This window comes from Carcharodon carcharias, chromosome 6 (genome assembly GCF_017639515.1).
Source record: "Carcharodon carcharias isolate sCarCar2 chromosome 6, sCarCar2.pri, whole genome shotgun sequence".
Lineage (NCBI taxonomy): Eukaryota > Metazoa > Chordata > Chondrichthyes > Lamniformes > Lamnidae > Carcharodon > Carcharodon carcharias.
Window position 1 is genome coordinate 22038250 of NC_054472.1, and position 19397 is coordinate 22057646.

The following is a 19397-nucleotide window of genomic DNA, read 5'->3' on the forward strand; positions in this document are numbered from 1 at the left end:
TATTATACTGTGATAAACTTTAGCTTGCAAATATATTACTTACATTATATAAATCAGCAGCCAGTTTTTCAATATACTGTTTCAGCTTATCTGCTGTTTTTAAACCATCCTGAAAAAAACTTAAAAATAACATTTGAGAATCAGTACTGAATGGATCAGTGATAGAAATGTAATTGCTACAGACATGGTTAAGTCTTTCTGCCTTCATCTCATTTGCAAAATGCAAGTTTCTGAACTTTTCCTCCCACTGTTCTTAGGTTAACCTGTTTCTTTATGTGAAGCAATATATAGAACAAGTACATGGTGACAGGATCAGACATCAAAGAAATTTCAAAAATTCTAAGGCGCTTATAACATTTGTACATACAATATTGTCAGGAAATTTGCTTAAACAATGTGGATGCCTCTCATTTTTAGCAGCAACCAGAGTTCAATCCGGAACCATATTAAAGCAATTTTCAGAATCCATAACAGCACAATTTCTTTGCAACAATATGCGGCTTCTACATGTATGCATTCAAACTGTTGCAATATCACAATATTTTAAAAAATTTCCACATTAGCAAATACTTACACAAAACTAAAGCATAAGTAGCTTAGGTCTTTTTCATTCTGATTTTAAGAAATATATTCCTACATTAGAACAGTGACTATACTTCAAAAGTGCTTAATTAGTTGTAAAGCACACTGGGGCATACTGAGGTCTTGTAAAGCATTACCTAATATTCTAAGAGTTCTATTAGTCTTTCAAGCTCCATTCAACCTCGTGGTCTTTTCTGGCATTATTTAGTCAATAACATTGTTTATTAAAAAATGAATTAGGGTTTAATTAAGACCTTTAAATGAAAAAGCTTTTGCATATCACTGTGAAAAACACTTGTAAAAGTGTTGCTCTGATATCTTTTTCCTTCAGAAATACCATACTCTTCCTTTTATCTCAATATACCTGCAATGACTCAGTCAGAGTCTCCTACTCTTATTTTATTTTGACCCAGGACCTCAAGACTCTGGAACTCTACCTCATTCAGTTATTTCTTCATATTATAAGCTTCAGCTTCTTAAAATCAAAGCTTAGCATCACTTAATCACTGCATCCTGATTTCTCTTACATTGCAACCGTCACTGCACTTCCAAATTATAGTGTTGAAAAGAGCAAAGAAAAGGTAAGAATTGGAGGTAGTAGCAAATGCTTTGGCCAGGATTTTCCCATCAGCGATTTGGGGGCGGGGCTTGCTCACCAACGGGAAAATGACGCAGGATGACGTCGGGAGGAATCCCCGATGTCATCCCAATCCCTTTAAATTTTCAGGAAGGTGGGCGGACAGCGAAATCAGCTGTCCGCCTGCCGACCTGTCTATGGCTAATTAAGGCCATTGACAAGCTAATTAGGATTGTTAAAGACCTGCCCATCCAACCTTAAGGCTGGCGGGCAGGCCAGGAGACCCAGCAGGCTTCTGATAATACATGAAACCTCATCCACTGACAAGATGAGGTTTCGTGCCCATTTTTAAAAAGTTTCATAAAGTTAGTGAGTTTCTTATTAACATGTCCCATCTCGTGTGACATTGTCACATGAAGGGGACATGTTAATAATTTTAATATTTTTCTATTTTTGGTGTTTTTTTTTACCTGTCAGTAATCTCCGAGACAGCACTTGGTCTCAGGGAGATGTGCGCTCTTTTGTGTGCATGCGCAAAAGAGCGCACTTTGACAGATGGGTTATTCCACCCCGCCCCCAGCACAGGAAGCGCATTGCACTTCCTGTCGGGCAAGCTACTGGGCAGGTCAACTCAAAATGGCGGCGGGCCCCATTTCAGTGGCGGGGGTCAGCTGTCCGCCCACTGCCGAGCCGATGGGCCCGCATGCCCACCAAGGGCAAAATTCTGCCCTTTGTGTCAAATACTCAAAACACTAGCACCAGATCAGTTTATTATGCAGTAAGCTGATTATATCTGGATGTCGTTACAGTCCACAAAGCATGCAAGGCTAAAAAATAGAGATTTAAAAAAAAGACTTACTTGCATTGTGCATGGTAATATTTGATGAGATTTTGGAGCAGGTCCACACCCTTTTTTGTCTTGATTTCATTCACTTTAATGAGATACTACCCAAAGAAAGACAAATTATGAAAGTATCAGCACAATGTTCTTAATTATGAAAACATCTACAAGCAAATCTTCTCATCAGATGCAATGCTAACAATTATTGTAGCTTTCAAAGGATGTTATTTGCATTGTACCAGTAAGGAGTTAATACTTAAAAGAACATGGTAGAGCATTGTATACTTCATTAGCATAATAGTAACATTCACATCACAATTACTTAATTGTGCTGCAGGAATAAATGACTTACTGGGCAGCAATCACTTCATTAACTAATAAAATAATGAAGTCATCACAAACATGTGATTATAACAAGCACTAAAGAAAAGAAACTTCAAAAATAAGCTGATTAAACATTTCAAATCAGAATCGTTAGCACACCAAAGTGCCAAAATGATGTGCCACAAAATGATGAACATGGGTTTACGCCAAGCTGCCACTAAGGGGTCTATTTTTCCCCACTTGCTAAGGTGAGTGACTGCAAGCATAACCAGGTTTCCCCATTATGGGGAATGATTCAATCGGCAGTTGTAGGTCTTCCTTAGTACACAGAGGTGTCCAGCCATTCCTCATGTGAGCCTCTAGATAATAAATGGCAAAAGGCTACCATCAAAATATCTAATATTTACTGATACACACCTGGTTCTACCTTTTCCCTAACTGTGTTATTTTCATGTTTCAGGGATGTACCTATGCTGCTTCCTTTCTGAATCCAATCTGTACTTCTCTCCCACATTTTTGGTTTACAGCCTCGAAGTCATGCTGTTTCTCTGTCTTTTTGCGATTATACCTTTTTCTGCTTCTCTTTGTTTCTCCACTATTTAGTTTCTTCTGTAGTTCTCTTTGGTGGGGAGGAATGACTTTAACAAAGATACAGGTTGCCTTCCAGGGAGATGAGGGAAAGATTCGGCAAAGCATGGAAAGTGAAAAAAAAATTCTCCTAGGAAGAACGGCACATTGACCAAAAACAGGTCATGCCTCAAGCCCAGCTCTTGCACTGATCTGCAAAGGCAATCCAATGCAGCACTGAGGAAAATAAATAGTGTGGATGGGATCAGAAGCTTGCGGCCTAAGGTCCAAAATCAGACGGCCATGAATGGATTGACTAATTAGGCGGGAGGCTTGAATAAAGACAAGGGGCTCCCAGGTGCCCCATCTATTGAATGAAAACCACACTGAAAAGAGTTTTGAAATATCCAATAAGCAAGAAGACACACTCAGAAATCAGGTTAAAAAAACAGCAACACTGGATATTACCGTAGGAGGCCTCAAACTACAGCAAGTTAAACAAAGAGGTCCTTCTCAATCTAAAAATGTTGACCATGTTTTTGCATTATAAAACATTGCCAAAAACTTGACAAAAAAGGCAAGCACAAGAAACAAGTTCATGTAGGTCAGAAATGCATGCCATACAACGATACTAATGTATTTGGGAGATTAACTTATATACATTTATATATGTATCTAACCTCACACATCTGGAGTTGAAAGACCCGCCGCTCCTTTTCCATTTCTTCTGCTATTTCGGCTCCTGTAATTTCAGTTCGAATCATCCCATGCTGCTTTGCATGTTCTCTTTTCTCCTTTTCAATTTTAGCACTGTAACAGAGGTCACAGGTTTTTTTCCCCCCCAATTTCTAGCATGTGACAATAAAAGAACATTTCAACAAACTCCTAACCTGTAATTTCAGCTTATTTTGGAAATTTTGTTAAAGGTGTTGCAGAGAAGGTTGGATTACAATTTTGTGAATAAAAATCTCAAATAAAAAAAGATTATAGTTTCTCAGACCATTTGTATAGGAGGTATTGTTGACCTTCATTTTATAAGTTTAAATATATTATATATAAACATTTAGTATGTGCATTTCATTAAAAACTCCCAAGTATTCCAGTACCTGTTTCTCTTGTACAAATACCAATTACTGTTCTGCCTAATGTTACAAGTTTTAATCAAGTGACACATGATATTCTGTACAATTTATGAATTGCATTGAACAGGGAGAAAAAGAGGGAGCGAGAGAAGCATACTAATGCTTTTTTAATCCTTAGTTCTAACTTGAAACCTTTATAAACAAATTGTTTTTTTGAAAGCAAACAAAACCTCTGAAGAAAGAGTGGAGTTAGGAAAAGTAGAATTACAGAATCACAGAATTGTTAGTGTAGGTGGTCATGCAACCCATCATTTCTGCACCGGCTCTCTGAATGAGCAACTCACCTAGTGTCATTCCCTGCCTTCTCCCTGTAACCCTGAACATTCTTCCTTCATGGTAGGAAGAGAAGAAAAGAGATAACCTGAATGGAGAGGGGGTTAATGACAGTGCAACAAAGAAGAGCGGTTGAGTAGGTAATTCAAAGAGGGTTTGGGTAGTAATGCTAGTCAGGGGGTGGAAAGGAGGGAATGGCTAGTAGAAAGATGAAGAGATAAGATTCATAACTGAAGTGAGGAAGTGGGGGAAAGCAAAGTGGGAAGAAACAAATTGGACATTGAGATAAGAGAATGACTGACAGATATATTTTAACAGTAATTTCCATCCAAAACGCAAACTGGAGATATTGCTGGCTCCAGGCCTGACCACATCATGACATAACACACATCAACCTTCTACCCAAAATGAAGAAAGGAAAATGATAGAGAGGCAAAAAACAGTTAAGGGGACAGAAGCGGTAATGAAGAGAAAGCAAGACACAGAGTCAGCAACACAAGGACATCAGAAATTGTGCAGAGTGGCCAATTTACCATGCATTGTTATGTAACTACTTGATTTCCCACGCAATGTGCATTTATATGCTGCTTTTAAACTTAGTAAGAATATCCGAAGGGGGAGAAGAACAGGGGAATTATCAGACAAAATTTGACATTAAGCCAGATATATTCAAGCAGCAGACCAAAAGTTTCAAAGAATTAGCTTTAAAGGACCAACTTAAAGGAGAGAACAGTAGAAAGGAGGGTTTGGGAAAAAAATCCCAAAGCTTAGTACTTAGCCAACTGAGAACAAGGCTACCAATAGTGCAGTGATGAAAATTGGGGTGCGCACAAGGCTAAAAATGTAAAAGTGCAGAAATCACTGGGATGGGGAAGGGAGCCAGCATAGAGGCAGTAGATTTCTATGGAACTTCTCCCATTTGTTTGCATTGTAATTTCTCAGTTGTGACTCAATTGGTAGTACTCTTACCCACAGCACAAGGTTCCAGGTTCAAGTATCACTCAAAGGCTTGAGTATAAAAATTAAGGCTAACATGTTGGTGCAGTAGTGCAGGAATGCTGCACTGTCAGAGGTGCCATCTTTCAGATGTGACATTAAAACTGAGGCCCCATTTGTCGGCACAGGTGGATATAAAAGATCCCATGGCAGTACTTCAAACAAGAGCATATAATATATATTACATATAAATATACTTGCAAACAAACCATACACACACCACAAAACTTACTTTATCTGGTCATTATCACATTGAAGTTTATGGGAGTTTGCTGTGCAAAAATTGGCTATCACTTTTGCTACATTACAACAGCAACTACACTTCGAGTACAAATTGCTGTAAAGCACTTCGAGCCATCCTACGGTCATGAAAAGCACCATATAAATTGTTACAATTATGAGGTTTATAAGATTGTTGTGTTTTGGGACTGTACTTTATAAAGTAAAATGAAGGGAGTCATATAAACCGCCCTGAAGTCTGCCTGACAGTGCGATTGGTTGGTTTGATTGCTGGGAATTAAGGGGACCCAGGTTGTTTTACTGGGGAGAAGGTGCAAGGTATTCAAAATGTTCAAAATCATGAGGGTGCTGGACAGAGTAGATAGGGAGAAGTTGTTCTCGCTCATAAAAGGATCAAGAACGAGGGGGCACAGATTTAAAGTGATTTGTAAAAGAAGCAAATGTGACGTGAGAAAAAAAAAACTTATTCACATGAGTGGTTCAGGTCTGGAATGTGCTGCTTGGAAGTGTGGTGGAGGCAAGTTCCATTGAGGCATTCAGTAAGGTAATAGATGATTATTTGAATAGAAACAATGTGCGGGGGGTACGGGGAAAAGGCAGGGCAATGGCACTAGGTCATGATGTTCATTTGGAGAGCTGGTGCAGGCACGATGGGCCAAATGGCCTCCTCCTGTGCCATTAAAATTCAGAGATTCTGATTCTGTTTACATGCATGGAGGGGAGGACTGCAGGTCTCCAAAGTCTCAGAAAAGTGTTGAGAATATCGGGTTGTAAACAGTTTTGCTTTAGTTCCATGAGTTCCAAGACGAAAGAGAATTGGGCAAGGATAGCTAATCAGCATTTCTACCTTGATACAAGGCCCAGATTATTCAGGTTGCCATGGAGATAGAAATCCTTACCCCCTCAAAGCCAAAAGATATACCTGAAAACTCAGACACTGTTAGTTTGCCAGGGTCCGAGAATGATCTGGTGACACTTTCAAAAATTTTAAAAGCACAGTTTCAAAATAAGAGGTCTCTCTTTCAAGACAGAAATAAGGAGAATATTTTTTGAGGGTCATCAATCTATGGAGTTCTCCTCCCCAGAAATTAGTGGAGTCTGGTTAATATATTTGAATAATTTATTTGAATAATTCAATTTATTCAAGGTTGAGTTAGATATATTTTTGATAGACAAGGGAGTCAGACAGGAAGAAGTTGTTGAAACCATAAACAGATCAGCCAAGATTTTATCAAATAGCAAAGCAGGCTGGAAGGACCAAATGGCCTGCTCCTGAGTCCCATGTTCCTTTCCTTGGTGTACAAATAGCTTCCAATGATTCGATAATGAAACCACACAAAACATAAGCTGGGCAGCACTCATTTTTCCACTCTTTGTGAAGGTTTTCCCACCATCAACAATCCATCAATTCCATTCAGCACGAACATGATCTTTGAATGGCTTGAATTGCGGATGTTAGACCCCGGTGTAACTGCAATGCAAACGTTATTTCTTCACAGACAGCGATATCATTGGTTATATGGGATCTGAACATGTCCATCACTAAAGGTGCATTCTTTACTTAGATCACCAGGATGATTATTCCACACATTATTGACCTATAAATTCACTCCATCCTCATCCATCCAACCATTGTCATGGACAGGCAGGAAATCTTCCAGGAAACTTGATAATCAGCATGGTTTTACATCTGAAAATTATCATAGGCTTTAATTTTGTTCTGTCGGGCAAGCTGGCTAGTATCGCCATGAATCTTGTCTTCTCATGTCCTGTCGTTTGCACTAGAATGATTTTCTAACTTTTCCACTCCAGTTTTGCTGCTAAGCACATCGAAATTCATGGGCGAGTCATCCATGTTGCCGATGTGGCTCAATGGGTAGTTGTGTTTCTGCCGCTGTGCAAAGAATCAGTAGAAACTAGTAGTTTTGATATCAAGGTCTTTCGTAGTCTGTGCATTCTTGGTGTTCTGCCACAACACTACACTATTTTATTCCATAAAGCAGCTACACCAACTAGCTGTTGGTCTAAAACCTTTGCTGGACTCCAGGTTTGATTTGGCCCACTTAAGTGCATATATATGCAATGCATTTCTGGTGACGATGCAATTAAACCGAAAATTTTTGAGGGCCCATTCCGAAACATGTTTCTCAAGATTAGGCCAGTGGCTGGGTCCCCGTTGTGATGGCATATTTGGTCTTGAGCATCATCTTCAGTACGGATTCTTCCTTCTTCCCTTCTTGCACCAGTTTTGCACTAACACCAAATTCCCTTGCTTGGCAGCACAGTTATTTGTTGAGTTATCAAATGCCAAGTCTTTTAGCTTGAAAGCAGATTTGTATTTCATTTGTTTTGCTGCAAGACCCACTTCTGTTCATCACTCAACGCCAAGTGAGGTCTTGTTCTGTCTGTCTGGGGCTTAAAGTCCTGCGCATCATCTTTGCCTCCTGCTTGATCCCATGTGTCGACATACAGTATAAGGCAAGCAAAACATGCATTTCAAGGCTGAAAAATTGAGGCCAATTACTAATGAGAGTGTAGCATTTCGTAGCTGAAAATGGGGGGCTCAACTTATATGCCAAATATATGTAAAAACATGACTTTTGGCACAGAGAAAATGGGGTCAACTTATACACCACTATCTACGGTAGATTAACGAGTACGGAAAAATATAGAACATACAATACTCAAGATTATTTTGCCATGAATTCAGAAACACCCATTTTTGGTTGGGTGCCCCAACCAATCAAAGCAGGGAAATGTATACAAATGAAGAGGTCTGATATTAGACTCCATTAACATAGAGACAGCGCTGTTGGCAAAGGCTAAGTGGCTAAGTTGCTGAAAGTTTGAACCACCATTATTGTGACAGCAGCCCACAGTTAAGTGTCAGTGGCTAGGAATGGGATTACAACTGGGTCTTAGTGGAAGAGTTGGTGAGGTTAAATTACCATATTTCTAGCAAATGATCATCTAACATAACTCATTCTGCAAATAAAATACCTAACAATTGACTCATTCTCACTAAAGTGACAGAGCCAACTAATATTAGTATGACAATAGAATGTTAATGCAATAGAACAAGTTTTAACTTAGAGACTTCAGGAATTAAGCCTAACTCAAGTTTCCCCACAAAAGAGTAGAAGCACTTACAATTTTGTTTCATAATCCTTCCATGCCTTGTCAAAAGGTTTCTTCAGATCCTGTAGATAAAGATATATATTAAAACTGCTAAAATAATTCATCATATTAGTATATTTAGTCTAGCAAAATAATTACCTTTACTTCCAAAAAAAGGCCATTTCTGCAGTACAGATAAATGTGGACAAGGAGGACCATTTGGGTCATTTCAGCTCATCCATCCAAAAGAAACATAACTAATTTCATTGCTCAAATGCCCCTAAAATGACTCAAAGGCTTTTGCCTCTACCACCTTACATAGAAATATGTTGTAAATATTTATTACAAATATACTGATGGTCCTAGATTTGCCTTTCAACGGTTTGAACCTATACTCCACTTGTGCCACTGTCAGCTTATTTCTAAGCAGTAGTCCAGAATTGCCTCCCTATGCTGTAATATGTTGTATATCCCTTTAAGGTCCTCTCAGGTTAGCTTATAGGTTAAAGGATCCAAGTTTCCCTGATATTATACTTTGATTGTGTTACACTTAGGTCCTCTTGGCTCTTTTCTACTGTTTCTAGGACTTAAATGATTATCTTGTGATCAAATCTGGAGACAACAGAATTCATTGTACAGCCCGATCAGAACATTATATAGTTTCAACAACATATATTTATATAGCACCTTTAATGTAATAGAAGATTCCAAGGCATTTCACAAGTAGGTTATAAAGCAGAATTAAATACTGAGCCAAATAAGTCACTATTAGGGCTGATGGCCAAAAGAATCGTCAGAAGTAGATTTTAAGGAGGATTTTAATGGATGAGAGAGGTTAAAGAATTGAAGAGGGAAGGAATTCCAGAGTTAAGGTGGGATGTCCATGAGGCCAGAATTAGATGAGCGTAGAAATCTCAGAAGGTTGTGAGGCTGGAAGAGATTACAGATATATGGAGGGACAAGGCCAGAGGGATTTGAAGACAAGGGCAAGGGTTTCAAAATCAAGGCATTGTTTGCCAAGAACTAAAGTAAATCAACTAGCACAGGGGTGGATAGGTGAACAGGATTTGGTGCAAGCAAGGACACAGGTAGTATTTTGGGTGCTCTCAAGTTTACGTAGGGTAGAATGTGGAAGATCAGCCAGGAGCGCATTAGAATATTCAAGTCTAGAAGTAATGAAGGAATGAATAAGGGCTTCAGCAGCAGAGAAACTGAAGCAGAGCCAAAGTTGGGCAATGTTATGAAGGTGGAAACAGGCAGCCTTAGGGATGGCATGGATGTGGGGTCAGACGCTCATCTCCCAGTCAAATATTACAACAAGATTGCAAATGGTCTGGTTCAATCTCAGACAGTCACCAGGGAAGGGGAACGGAGTTTGGAGTGGGGGCTGGAGGAAATGTTTGCTCATCTAATACTGCATGTCAGATAAACAGTCTGATAATTTAGCAAGTGGAGATGGTGAGGTACAAGGTGTCATCAGCATAGCATACATGTGAAAACTAATGCTGTACCTTCAGATGATGTCACCGAGGGACAGTAAGTGGATGAAAAATGGGAGATGGCCAAGGATAGAGCCTTAGGGAATACCAGTATTAACAGTGCAGGAGCAGGAAGATAAGCCATTGCAAGTGATACTCTAGTTAGGATCATATCGATAAGAATGGAACCAGATGAGAGCAGTCTCACCCAGTTGGTCAACAATGTAGAGGCATTGAAGAAGGATGGTGCTATCAACCATGTCAGAGGCTGCAGACAGGTCAAGGAGGAAATGGAGGGATAGTTTACCTTTGTTACAGTAACATTTAAGATTTTGATTACAGCCATTTCAATATTGTCACAGGGTGGAAATTTGACTGAAAGGATTCAAACATGGGGTGCCAGGAAAGATGAGCACGGATTTGGAAGGCAACAATACACTCAAGAACTTTGAAGTGGAAAGGAAAGTCGAAGATGGGGTAGTAGCTTGCAAGGACAGTAGGGTCAACGGCTTTTTTTTTGAGAAGGGTGATGACAGCAGATTGAAAAGAAAGAGAGGCCTAACTGAAGAGACAGAACAGTTAACAGTTTCAGTTAAGATAGGGGCCAGAACAGGAAGTTGGGTGTTTTAACAATTCAGTAGGAACTGGTTTGAGGAAGGAGGTGGGTGTCATGGGCAAGATAAGCTTGAAAAGGACAAAAAAAAATAGGAGAGACACTAGAGAAAGACACAAGTTCAAGGCTAGACTAGGGCAAACTGGAACTTCAGAGGAAGTTCGGCCCAGTGGACAAGTGGAAGGGAGAGAAGCAGCGGAGACAACTGATTGATTGATCTTTATCTTAGTGACAAAGAAGTCTATGAGTTCCTCACACTTACTGTTGAAGGTGAACGGAAGGGTTTAAGATGACAATTTAGTATAGAAAAGAAGCCACCCTGGAACGGTGAGCAGTTTTAGTAGATGAGAGTAGGGCCTGATAGTGCTTTATTTGGCTCAGCCAGATTGGATAGTGAATGGCTGAGCCAGATGCCTATGCTATCTTTTCAAATCTGCATATCCCTTGGAATTAAGAAAGCAGAAATGAGAGCTGTTCCAGAGGAAAGGCCAGGGTGAGGGCAAGTAATGGCTTTATTGGGAACCAGTCCATCACAGGTGGAGATGAGGGTGAGGTTGAGCAAATTGATAACTGCAGAAATGTTGCAGCAAACTGTGGGCCAAAGGTTAGAGAGCTGGGATTTTGAAACTGCGCTTATAACTGAATTGGGGATTAGGTCACCCCCACCCGGGGGCAGGTGCAGGAGGTGGTACACACTGTACGTGGAGTGTGATACAAGGAAATGATAATATGATGGGACCATAGGAGATGCCAAGGTCAATCCTTACAATTATATTCTACAAATTTGGCAATACCACATAGCATCCCATTTATTTTGTTGTTTGCTGTTCAACAGCGCCTGGCGATGTTAAGTGCTGTGTTTACCAACACCCTTAGATTTATTTCATCTTCATGCTTAGCTAATTTGAAATAAACATAATGTCATTATGCACTCAATTTGATTTAATACTATTTTGCCTTTTTACAGAATATGTGTTATTCCTTTTATATGTCTTTGAGTGTCTCAAACCTGACAAGACCCTTTTAGTTTGGTGTTGTCTACATTCTGAGTTCCTTCGCCAAAGTTGGCATTTGAAATTATAAGATCCCAACCCTAGGTATTAAATTCAATATTTCCCTAAATTAACACCTTTCCCCTAACAAGTCCCTGCTGCTTCAATCAATTTTCTGTCCATAACTTAAATTTCTACTTATTTCATCTTTTAATAAATGACTTTATTAAACGGCTTCCTATAAGCCCTTGCATACCAAGTCGTAACATTTTGGAGTTGCTAGGAAAAAGGCAACCAAAAATTCAAGTTGCCTGATCAGGCAAGAGTCCTGTTGCATGATATTTACTAGGTTTGCTATTAAAAATCAATTCCAATATTAGTGATCAATTTTTTTGATGTATGGTTAATCTGCGGTTCATGGGATCTGTTTGTCACCTTTGTGAATATGCGTTCTAAATGGTTGCAAGATGTTCCTAACATTCATAAACTGAATCATGGTAAATATATTCAATTTGCAAATTTTGTGCTGTTTCTTTCAGCAAATAGTTTTGATGAAGCATCATATTAGACTCAAAACGCTTCACAGATGCAGTCTGACCTGAGTTTTTCAAGCATTTTCTGTTTTTATTTCAGAATTCCAGCATCCAGTATTTTGCTTTTATCATCAATGGAGCTCTTTCAGGCTGTGCAAGATCTCCATTTTATTGGTCTCAGTCATTAAGACAATTTAGATTAACCTCAACATGAAGGTTATACTACAAAGGGGTGATTCTGCAATTTAAGTGCTCCCCCAATAGAGGGCAATGTGTCTCCAGAAACTGCATGCTCCCAAGTCAATTAATTAAAATTACTGCACAGAAAATTATGGGCTGCGCAGTCTAATTTGCCAAGATTTGCTGCTTTCCATAGGATTGCAGAATCACCCATCTCATGCTATCCTTAGCAAAAGCTTAAAGGACATTAGTTTTTCTTCCACAAAAAAGAGCAAACAGTAGGTTCACCTCCATTCCAGTTTTCAAATCCTTTGAAAATAGATCTATTACCAATAATGTATTGGAATAATTTTTTTATGTTTGGCATCCTGCATTACACCTATTTCGACTTTCCTTCCTGCCCCTCTGACTGTCCTTGTAACAAACTTCCTGAGTAGCTTCCCTCACCTTCCTCCCTGCAAAGAATTGCAACACTTGCTCTTCATTTCACTTTGGAATAATGTCTGTATCATGCTGATCCGATGCCTTTAAAGGAAGTGCTGAACAATTCTAAGCCCCCTCCATCCTGAAGTCAATTTGTTTCAACGCTTTCTTCATTATCTTTATGTTGGCATTCTAAAACATTTTTATTGCCAGAGTATCAATCCTCAGCAGTGTTAAACTCCAGGTCATATCACGCTTCATCATTATGTTGTCTCTTGTTACACAGGATATCACAACCTTCTTTCTAGGTCCAACATCTGATTGTGGGTCAACAACAGGGAACATTAGAAATAAACTACAGTAAATTGGGTGGAACCTTTAAATGCATAAACATACAGGAAGTATGGAAAGATATTTGGTATGATACAAAACCAGTACATACCCCTAGAAGTTATAGGCTCCATGCATGCAGTTAAGCAACCATAGTAATGAAGCAAGGTAAGAGATAGCATCACCAAAAGAAAAAGATTTATATAAAAGTCAAGGAAAAATAGAAATCCAACTGAGGAACAGAGAGCTACAAAGAGCAGTAAAGGAATTCAAAGAAGGTGATATGGTGCAAAAAGGGAATATAAAACAGATTACAAGGGGTAAAGCTAACAGCAAACATTTTCATTGATATAGTAAGAGAAAGAGTGGCGAAGTTGAACATGGGCCCATTGAAGACATGTTCATTTACGATTATAGTGGACAATAAGCAAATATTCGAGTTGTTCAACAAGTACTTTTCCATCCACTTTCACACTAAGTGGAAAAAATCCCAACAGTACAAAGGAAGGTCAAGGGGAGGAACTTAGTGGACTTAATAGAAAGAAAGCAAATGGCAAATGATAATGGAGAAAATAATTTAAGATAAACAAGTGTCCAGGATCTAATGGTTTTCACCATAGGGCATTGAGAGAAATTGTTTTATTCATTCACAGGGTGAGGGCAGCATTTGTTGCTCATCCATAATTACACTTAAGATGGTGGTGAGCCACCTTCTTGAACCATTGCAGTCCATGTGGTGTAGGCACACCCACAGTTCTTGATGCAACCGAGTGCCTTGCTAGGCTATTTCAGAGGGCATTTTAAGAGTAAGCCACATTGCTGAGGGTCTGGAGAAACATGTAGGCCAGACCAAGCAAGGACAGCAAATTTCCTTGCCTAGAAAGACATTAGTAAGTTAAATGGGTTTTTACGACAAGCAATAATGGTTTCATGGTCACCATTATTGTTTTATTCTTTCATGGGAATGAGTGCATTGCCGGGAAAGCTAGCATTTGTTGCCCATCCCTAATTTCCCCTTGAACTGGGTGGTTTTCTTGGGCCATTTCAGAGATTAAGAGTCAACCACATTGCTGGCGTGTCTGGAGTTACATGACCGGACCCGCTGCGGGTCACAGATTTCCTTACCCTAAATGGCATTAATGTACCAGACTGCGTCCTTACAACAATTGATGATTTTTTCATCATCATTATTACTGAGGCTAGCTTATATTTGAATTTAAATTCCACCAGCTGCCACAGTGGGATTCGAACCCATGGCCCCAGAACATTAGCCTGGACCTCTGGATTACTAGTCCAGCGACATTATCACTACAACACCACCTCCCCAAGATAAGCAAGTTTTAGCTGCGAGTCATAATTTTCCAAAGTACTCAAGATTCAGGAATTGTACCATGGTTTTGAAAATTATGTCATTCCATAATTTGAATTGAGGGAGGGAGAAACTAGGTAGCTACACACCAATTTATCAGTGTGTTTCTCATTTTCAGGATATGGCTCTTGCTTACAAAGTTGTCATTTACTCGCCCTCAAAGTGGTGGTGTCGGTCGGCCTTCTCATGAACTGTAGTTGAGGTGAAGGTACTCCCGCAGTGCTGTAGGTAAGGAATTCCCAGCGAGTGGACTATATTTGACCACATACTTGACTTGTGTCTTATAGGTGGTAGAAAGTTGTGAGCAAGTTGCTGGAATCCGGTAGTTAAAAGTGCTGAATGAATAAACTCACTGAAGGTTTCGGCTCTACAAATATCCCCACCCTCAATGATGGGGGATCCCAGCACATCAGTGCAAAAGATAAGGATGAAGCATTTGCAACAATCTTCAACCAGAAGTGCTGAGTGGATGATCCATCTTGGCCTTCTCCAAAGGTCCCCCACAGATTTCAGACAATTCAATTTACTGTACGTGATATCAAGAAACGGCTGAAGGCACTGGGTACTGCAAAGGCTATGGGATCTGACAATATTACAGCAATAGAACTGAAGACCTGAGTTCCACAACCTGCTGCGCCCCTAACCAAGCTGTTCCAGTACAGCTACAACAGTGGCATCTACCCAGCATTTTGGAAAGTTGCCCAGATAGGTCCTGTACACAAAAAGCAGGACGAATCCAACCTGGCCAATTACCGCCCCATCGGTCTACTCTCAATTATTAGTAAAGTGATGGAAGGAGTCATAAACAGTGCTATCAAGCAGCACTTGTTTAGCAATAAGCTGCTCACTGACACTCGGTTTGGGTTCTGCCAGGGTCACTCAGCTCCTGATCTCATTAGCCTTGGCTCAAACATAGATAAAAAAGTGGAGCTCTGGAGGTGAGGCAAGAGTGGCTGCCCTTGACATCAAGGCCGCATTTGAATGAGTGTGGCATCAAGGTGCCCTAGTAAAACTGGAGTCAATGTGAATCAGGTGGAAAACTCTCCATTGGTTGGAGTCATACCTAGCACAATGGAAGATGGTTGGGGTTGTTGGAAGTCAATCATCTCACTTCCAGGGCATCACTGCAGGGGTTCTTTAGGGTAGTATCCTCGGCCCAACCATCTTCAGCTGCTTCATCAATGATCTTCCTTCCATCATAAGGTCAGAAGTAGAGATGCTCACTGATGATTGCACAACGTTCAGCACCGTTCGCAACAACTCAGATACAGAAGCAGTCCATGGCCAAATGCAGCAACACCTGGACAACGTCCAGGTTTGGGCTGACAAGTGGCAAGTAACTTTCATGCCACACAAGCGTCAGGCAATGATCATCTCCAATGAGAAGGAATCTAACCATTGCCCCATAACATCCAATGGAATTACCATCACTGAATTCCCCGCTATCAACATCCTGGAGGGTTACCATTGACCAGAAACTGAACTGGACTAGCCATAAGATACTGTGGCTGGATGAGCAGCTCAAAGGCTAGTAAACCTCCAATGAATAACTCACCTCCTGACTCCCCAAAGCCTGTCCACCATCTACAAGGCACTCCACTTGCCCGACAACTGCAGCTCCAACAACACTCAAGTTTGACATTATTCAGGACAAAGCAGCCTGAATGATTGGCACACCATCCACAAACATTCATTCCCTCCACCATTGACACTCAGTGGCAGCAATGTGTACCATCTACAAGATGCACTGCAGGAACACACAGTCTCCTTAGAGACAGCACCTTCCAAACCCATGACCATTACTGCCTAGAAGTACAAGGGCAGCAGACACATTGGAACATCACCACCTAGAAATTCCCCAAGCCACTCACCATCCTGACTTGAAAATATATCACCATTCCTTCACTGTCACTGGGTCAAAATCCTGGAGCTCCTTCCCTAATAGCATTGTGCGAGTATCTACACCACCTGGACTGTAGTAGTTCAAGATGACAGCTCACCACAACTTCCCAAAGGCCATTAGGGATGGGCAATAAATGCTGGCCTAGCCAACAATGCTCACACCCCATGAACGAATAAAAAAAAATCAGGGAGAGTAACTGAGCAATTAGACACACATTAGTTGATCAAGGAGAATCTGCATGGATTTGTGATGTGTAGGTCACCGTCAATCAATTTTGCTAACATTTTTGAGGTCACTGGCATAATGAATAGGGAATGTCCATTGATTTTATCTATATGAAAAGACATTTAATCAGGTTCCACATGAGATCATAAAAAATGAAAGCACATGAAAGTGGGAGGTAACCTTATGATATGGTCAGTAATTGGATGGAGGATAGAAGGCAGTAGAGATAAACGGGTAATTCTATGTATTTTTAAATTCTTTCTTGGCATATGGACATCACTAGCAAAATCAACATTTATTGCTGATTTCTAGTTGTCCTTAAGGAAGATGGTGAGCTTCACTGAATCATTGCACTTCATTGGGCGAAGGTGCTCCCACAGAAGACAATCCCAAAATGAAGTAGAAATATATGTGCACGCCAGGATGATTTGCGACTTGGAGGGGAACTTGGAGGTGATTATGTTCCCACACACTTATCTTCAGCTTTTTAGGTGGTGGAGGTCATAGGTTTGGGCAGTGCTTGGTGAGTTGTAGCAGTGCACCACACATAGTGCATACAAGTCACTGCCCACTCCACAGGCAGTAGTCATGACTCTTGTTTTGAGGCAATCTACCGTACTTGTGTTATTTAAAGCAGCAGGCATATAGGAAGGAGCTTACAGATATCCTTTACAGCCCTACCTAGTAACAATGAGTTGGGACCGAAATGCAGATACAAATGTTCGTGCATTTGCTATGTTAATGACTGAATAGAGGGTGGGCATCTTGAAAAAGCATTTCCAATGCTTACTCAAGGCAGAGAAGCCTTGCAGTACAGCCCTTACAGGGTACAAAAGATCATCCTTGACTGCAATTCAAACCATAAAATACTATTTGCATTGCTCCAATGTAATTTTTTTAAAAATTTTCCATAACAGCCATCTTTATGGCCTCTCAATTCTAGATCATTGTCAGATCATGAGTGGTTGTTGTGAATTTGTGGGCATCGAAAATGAAATAAAGACTATTAAAATATATTTCACATAGCTCCCTCTTGTTGGACAGAGGGCTTGTATTTATTCCATCAGCCTGGACTAAATTTGAATTTATTTAAACCTAATAATCTCACCAAAATATTCTTTTCAATGCTGTATACACTGCTAAGGATTAAATGTCATTTTCAGTTTTTAGATGGTCAGTTAAAAACTCAAGATTATGACATCGTCCTCAAATGCAAAGCATTATTTTGCACTTCCTGGCACTGATGGTCTATGCATGTACAGTCAACATCTCCAAATTTGGCATTTACATCAAATCACTCTGTCACCAGATGCAGGCACTTACCCCCTTGACATCTTTCAGATCTCCCTTCAATAGTGAATCCAAAGTGAAGATGACATTATGACTAAGATTCTGCAGCTGAAAAGTGTATTTAGACAAAGACAAAATAATTAAAAAACCATACAGTCTTACAATTTAGCACCACTAAATCACAATCAGATCTACAATTTTATCCTGCTCTAAAGATGGTGGAGCAGGTTGTAATGCTTTTGTTACACCCATCCCCAGTCAAAGATTTTTTAAATGTTCTTGCAAGACCAAGTGTTTTTTTTCCACAAACACAACCAAATCTCATCAAAATTTAAATGCACTAGCCCTTACTACAATGCTTACATCCCACACCCTTTGAGGTACAATACACCTTATGGGCCCATTTTATGAAGCAGACAAATAAATATTTTTAAATATTTTTAAATACTTGATAGCGCAACCCTTTCAGGCACCTTTGTATAGTTCTCATGACTTGCTTTTTTCTCAAAAAGCTATATATAGTTCACTACAATCATGCTATTCTTTGCAGCAGAGATCCATATCAGTAACAGCAATATATGTTAATGAACCATGCCTTCATATTTTGCCTCTGGTTCTGCCATTAAGATTTTGCAGGTGAAGGAGAGAAATTACACTTAACTTGTTCCTGATGTCTATCACTACAAGAATCATCAACATTTCCCAAGTGAACAGAAAAAGGTTCTTTTTTCATACTAAGAGAAGCACAAAATTGTAGCAGTTTAAAATTTAATCGGAGGGAAATATTTAATTCTAATGTGTTTTGATGTAGAACAAAATTGCTATTTCTTTCCTCCAATAGGTTAATTACAGTCAGAGAAATTTTTTTTTTAAAATGGGAATGTTACAGTGTCATACAATATATACTTTCAGTCCCTCCCCAAATTAGAATAAAATACATCTTGTGCAGTATTTGACAGCAAGGTAAATGAAGTAAAAAATTTGATGTGCATGAAATGCATGATGAAGGATATCCTGGGTTCACAAAGTTGTCTGGATAAATCTGCATTCACTGAATCTCAGAGGACTGTTATCCAAACACAGGCAAACTAAAATCAAGGATCAGCTAACTCCTCTTTAGGACAAAAAGTTTCTGAAATATGTCTTGCAGAAAGTGGTCATCATATAAATTGAGAGGAATATGATGCAGACAGAAGAAGTGTTTAACTAACTACAGGTGGATATGGTAATGCATGCATGATATTGTAGTGGGTTAAATACTGGGATAGTAATCCAGAATACTAGATTAATAATCCAGAGGACATGAATTAAACCCCATCATGACATTAAGAATATGAAATCAATTTAAGAATCTTGTAGTTAAAAGCTGATTATCAGAAAAAACATCGCCTTGATGTTAGAT

The 19397-nt window shown here is 39.6% G+C and overlaps 1 protein-coding gene across 2 annotated transcripts in view; it reads right to left on the reverse strand.

The window, feature by feature from the left end:
* Positions 1-19397, reverse strand: part of LOC121278775 (arf-GAP with SH3 domain, ANK repeat and PH domain-containing protein 1-like) — a 393348-nt gene that overhangs the window by 196916 nt on the left and 177035 nt on the right. For both annotated transcript variants that reach the window (XM_041189209.1, XM_041189210.1), the window contains 5 exons: positions 18029-18103; positions 8693-8742; positions 3572-3701; positions 2019-2104; positions 44-119 (listed from right to left, as the gene is read on the reverse strand). In XM_041189209.1, coding sequence (XP_041045143.1) covers positions 44-119; positions 2019-2104; positions 3572-3701; positions 8693-8742; positions 18029-18103 — 417 coding nt within the window. The remainder of the gene's footprint in view (positions 1-43; positions 120-2018; positions 2105-3571; positions 3702-8692; positions 8743-18028; positions 18104-19397) is intronic.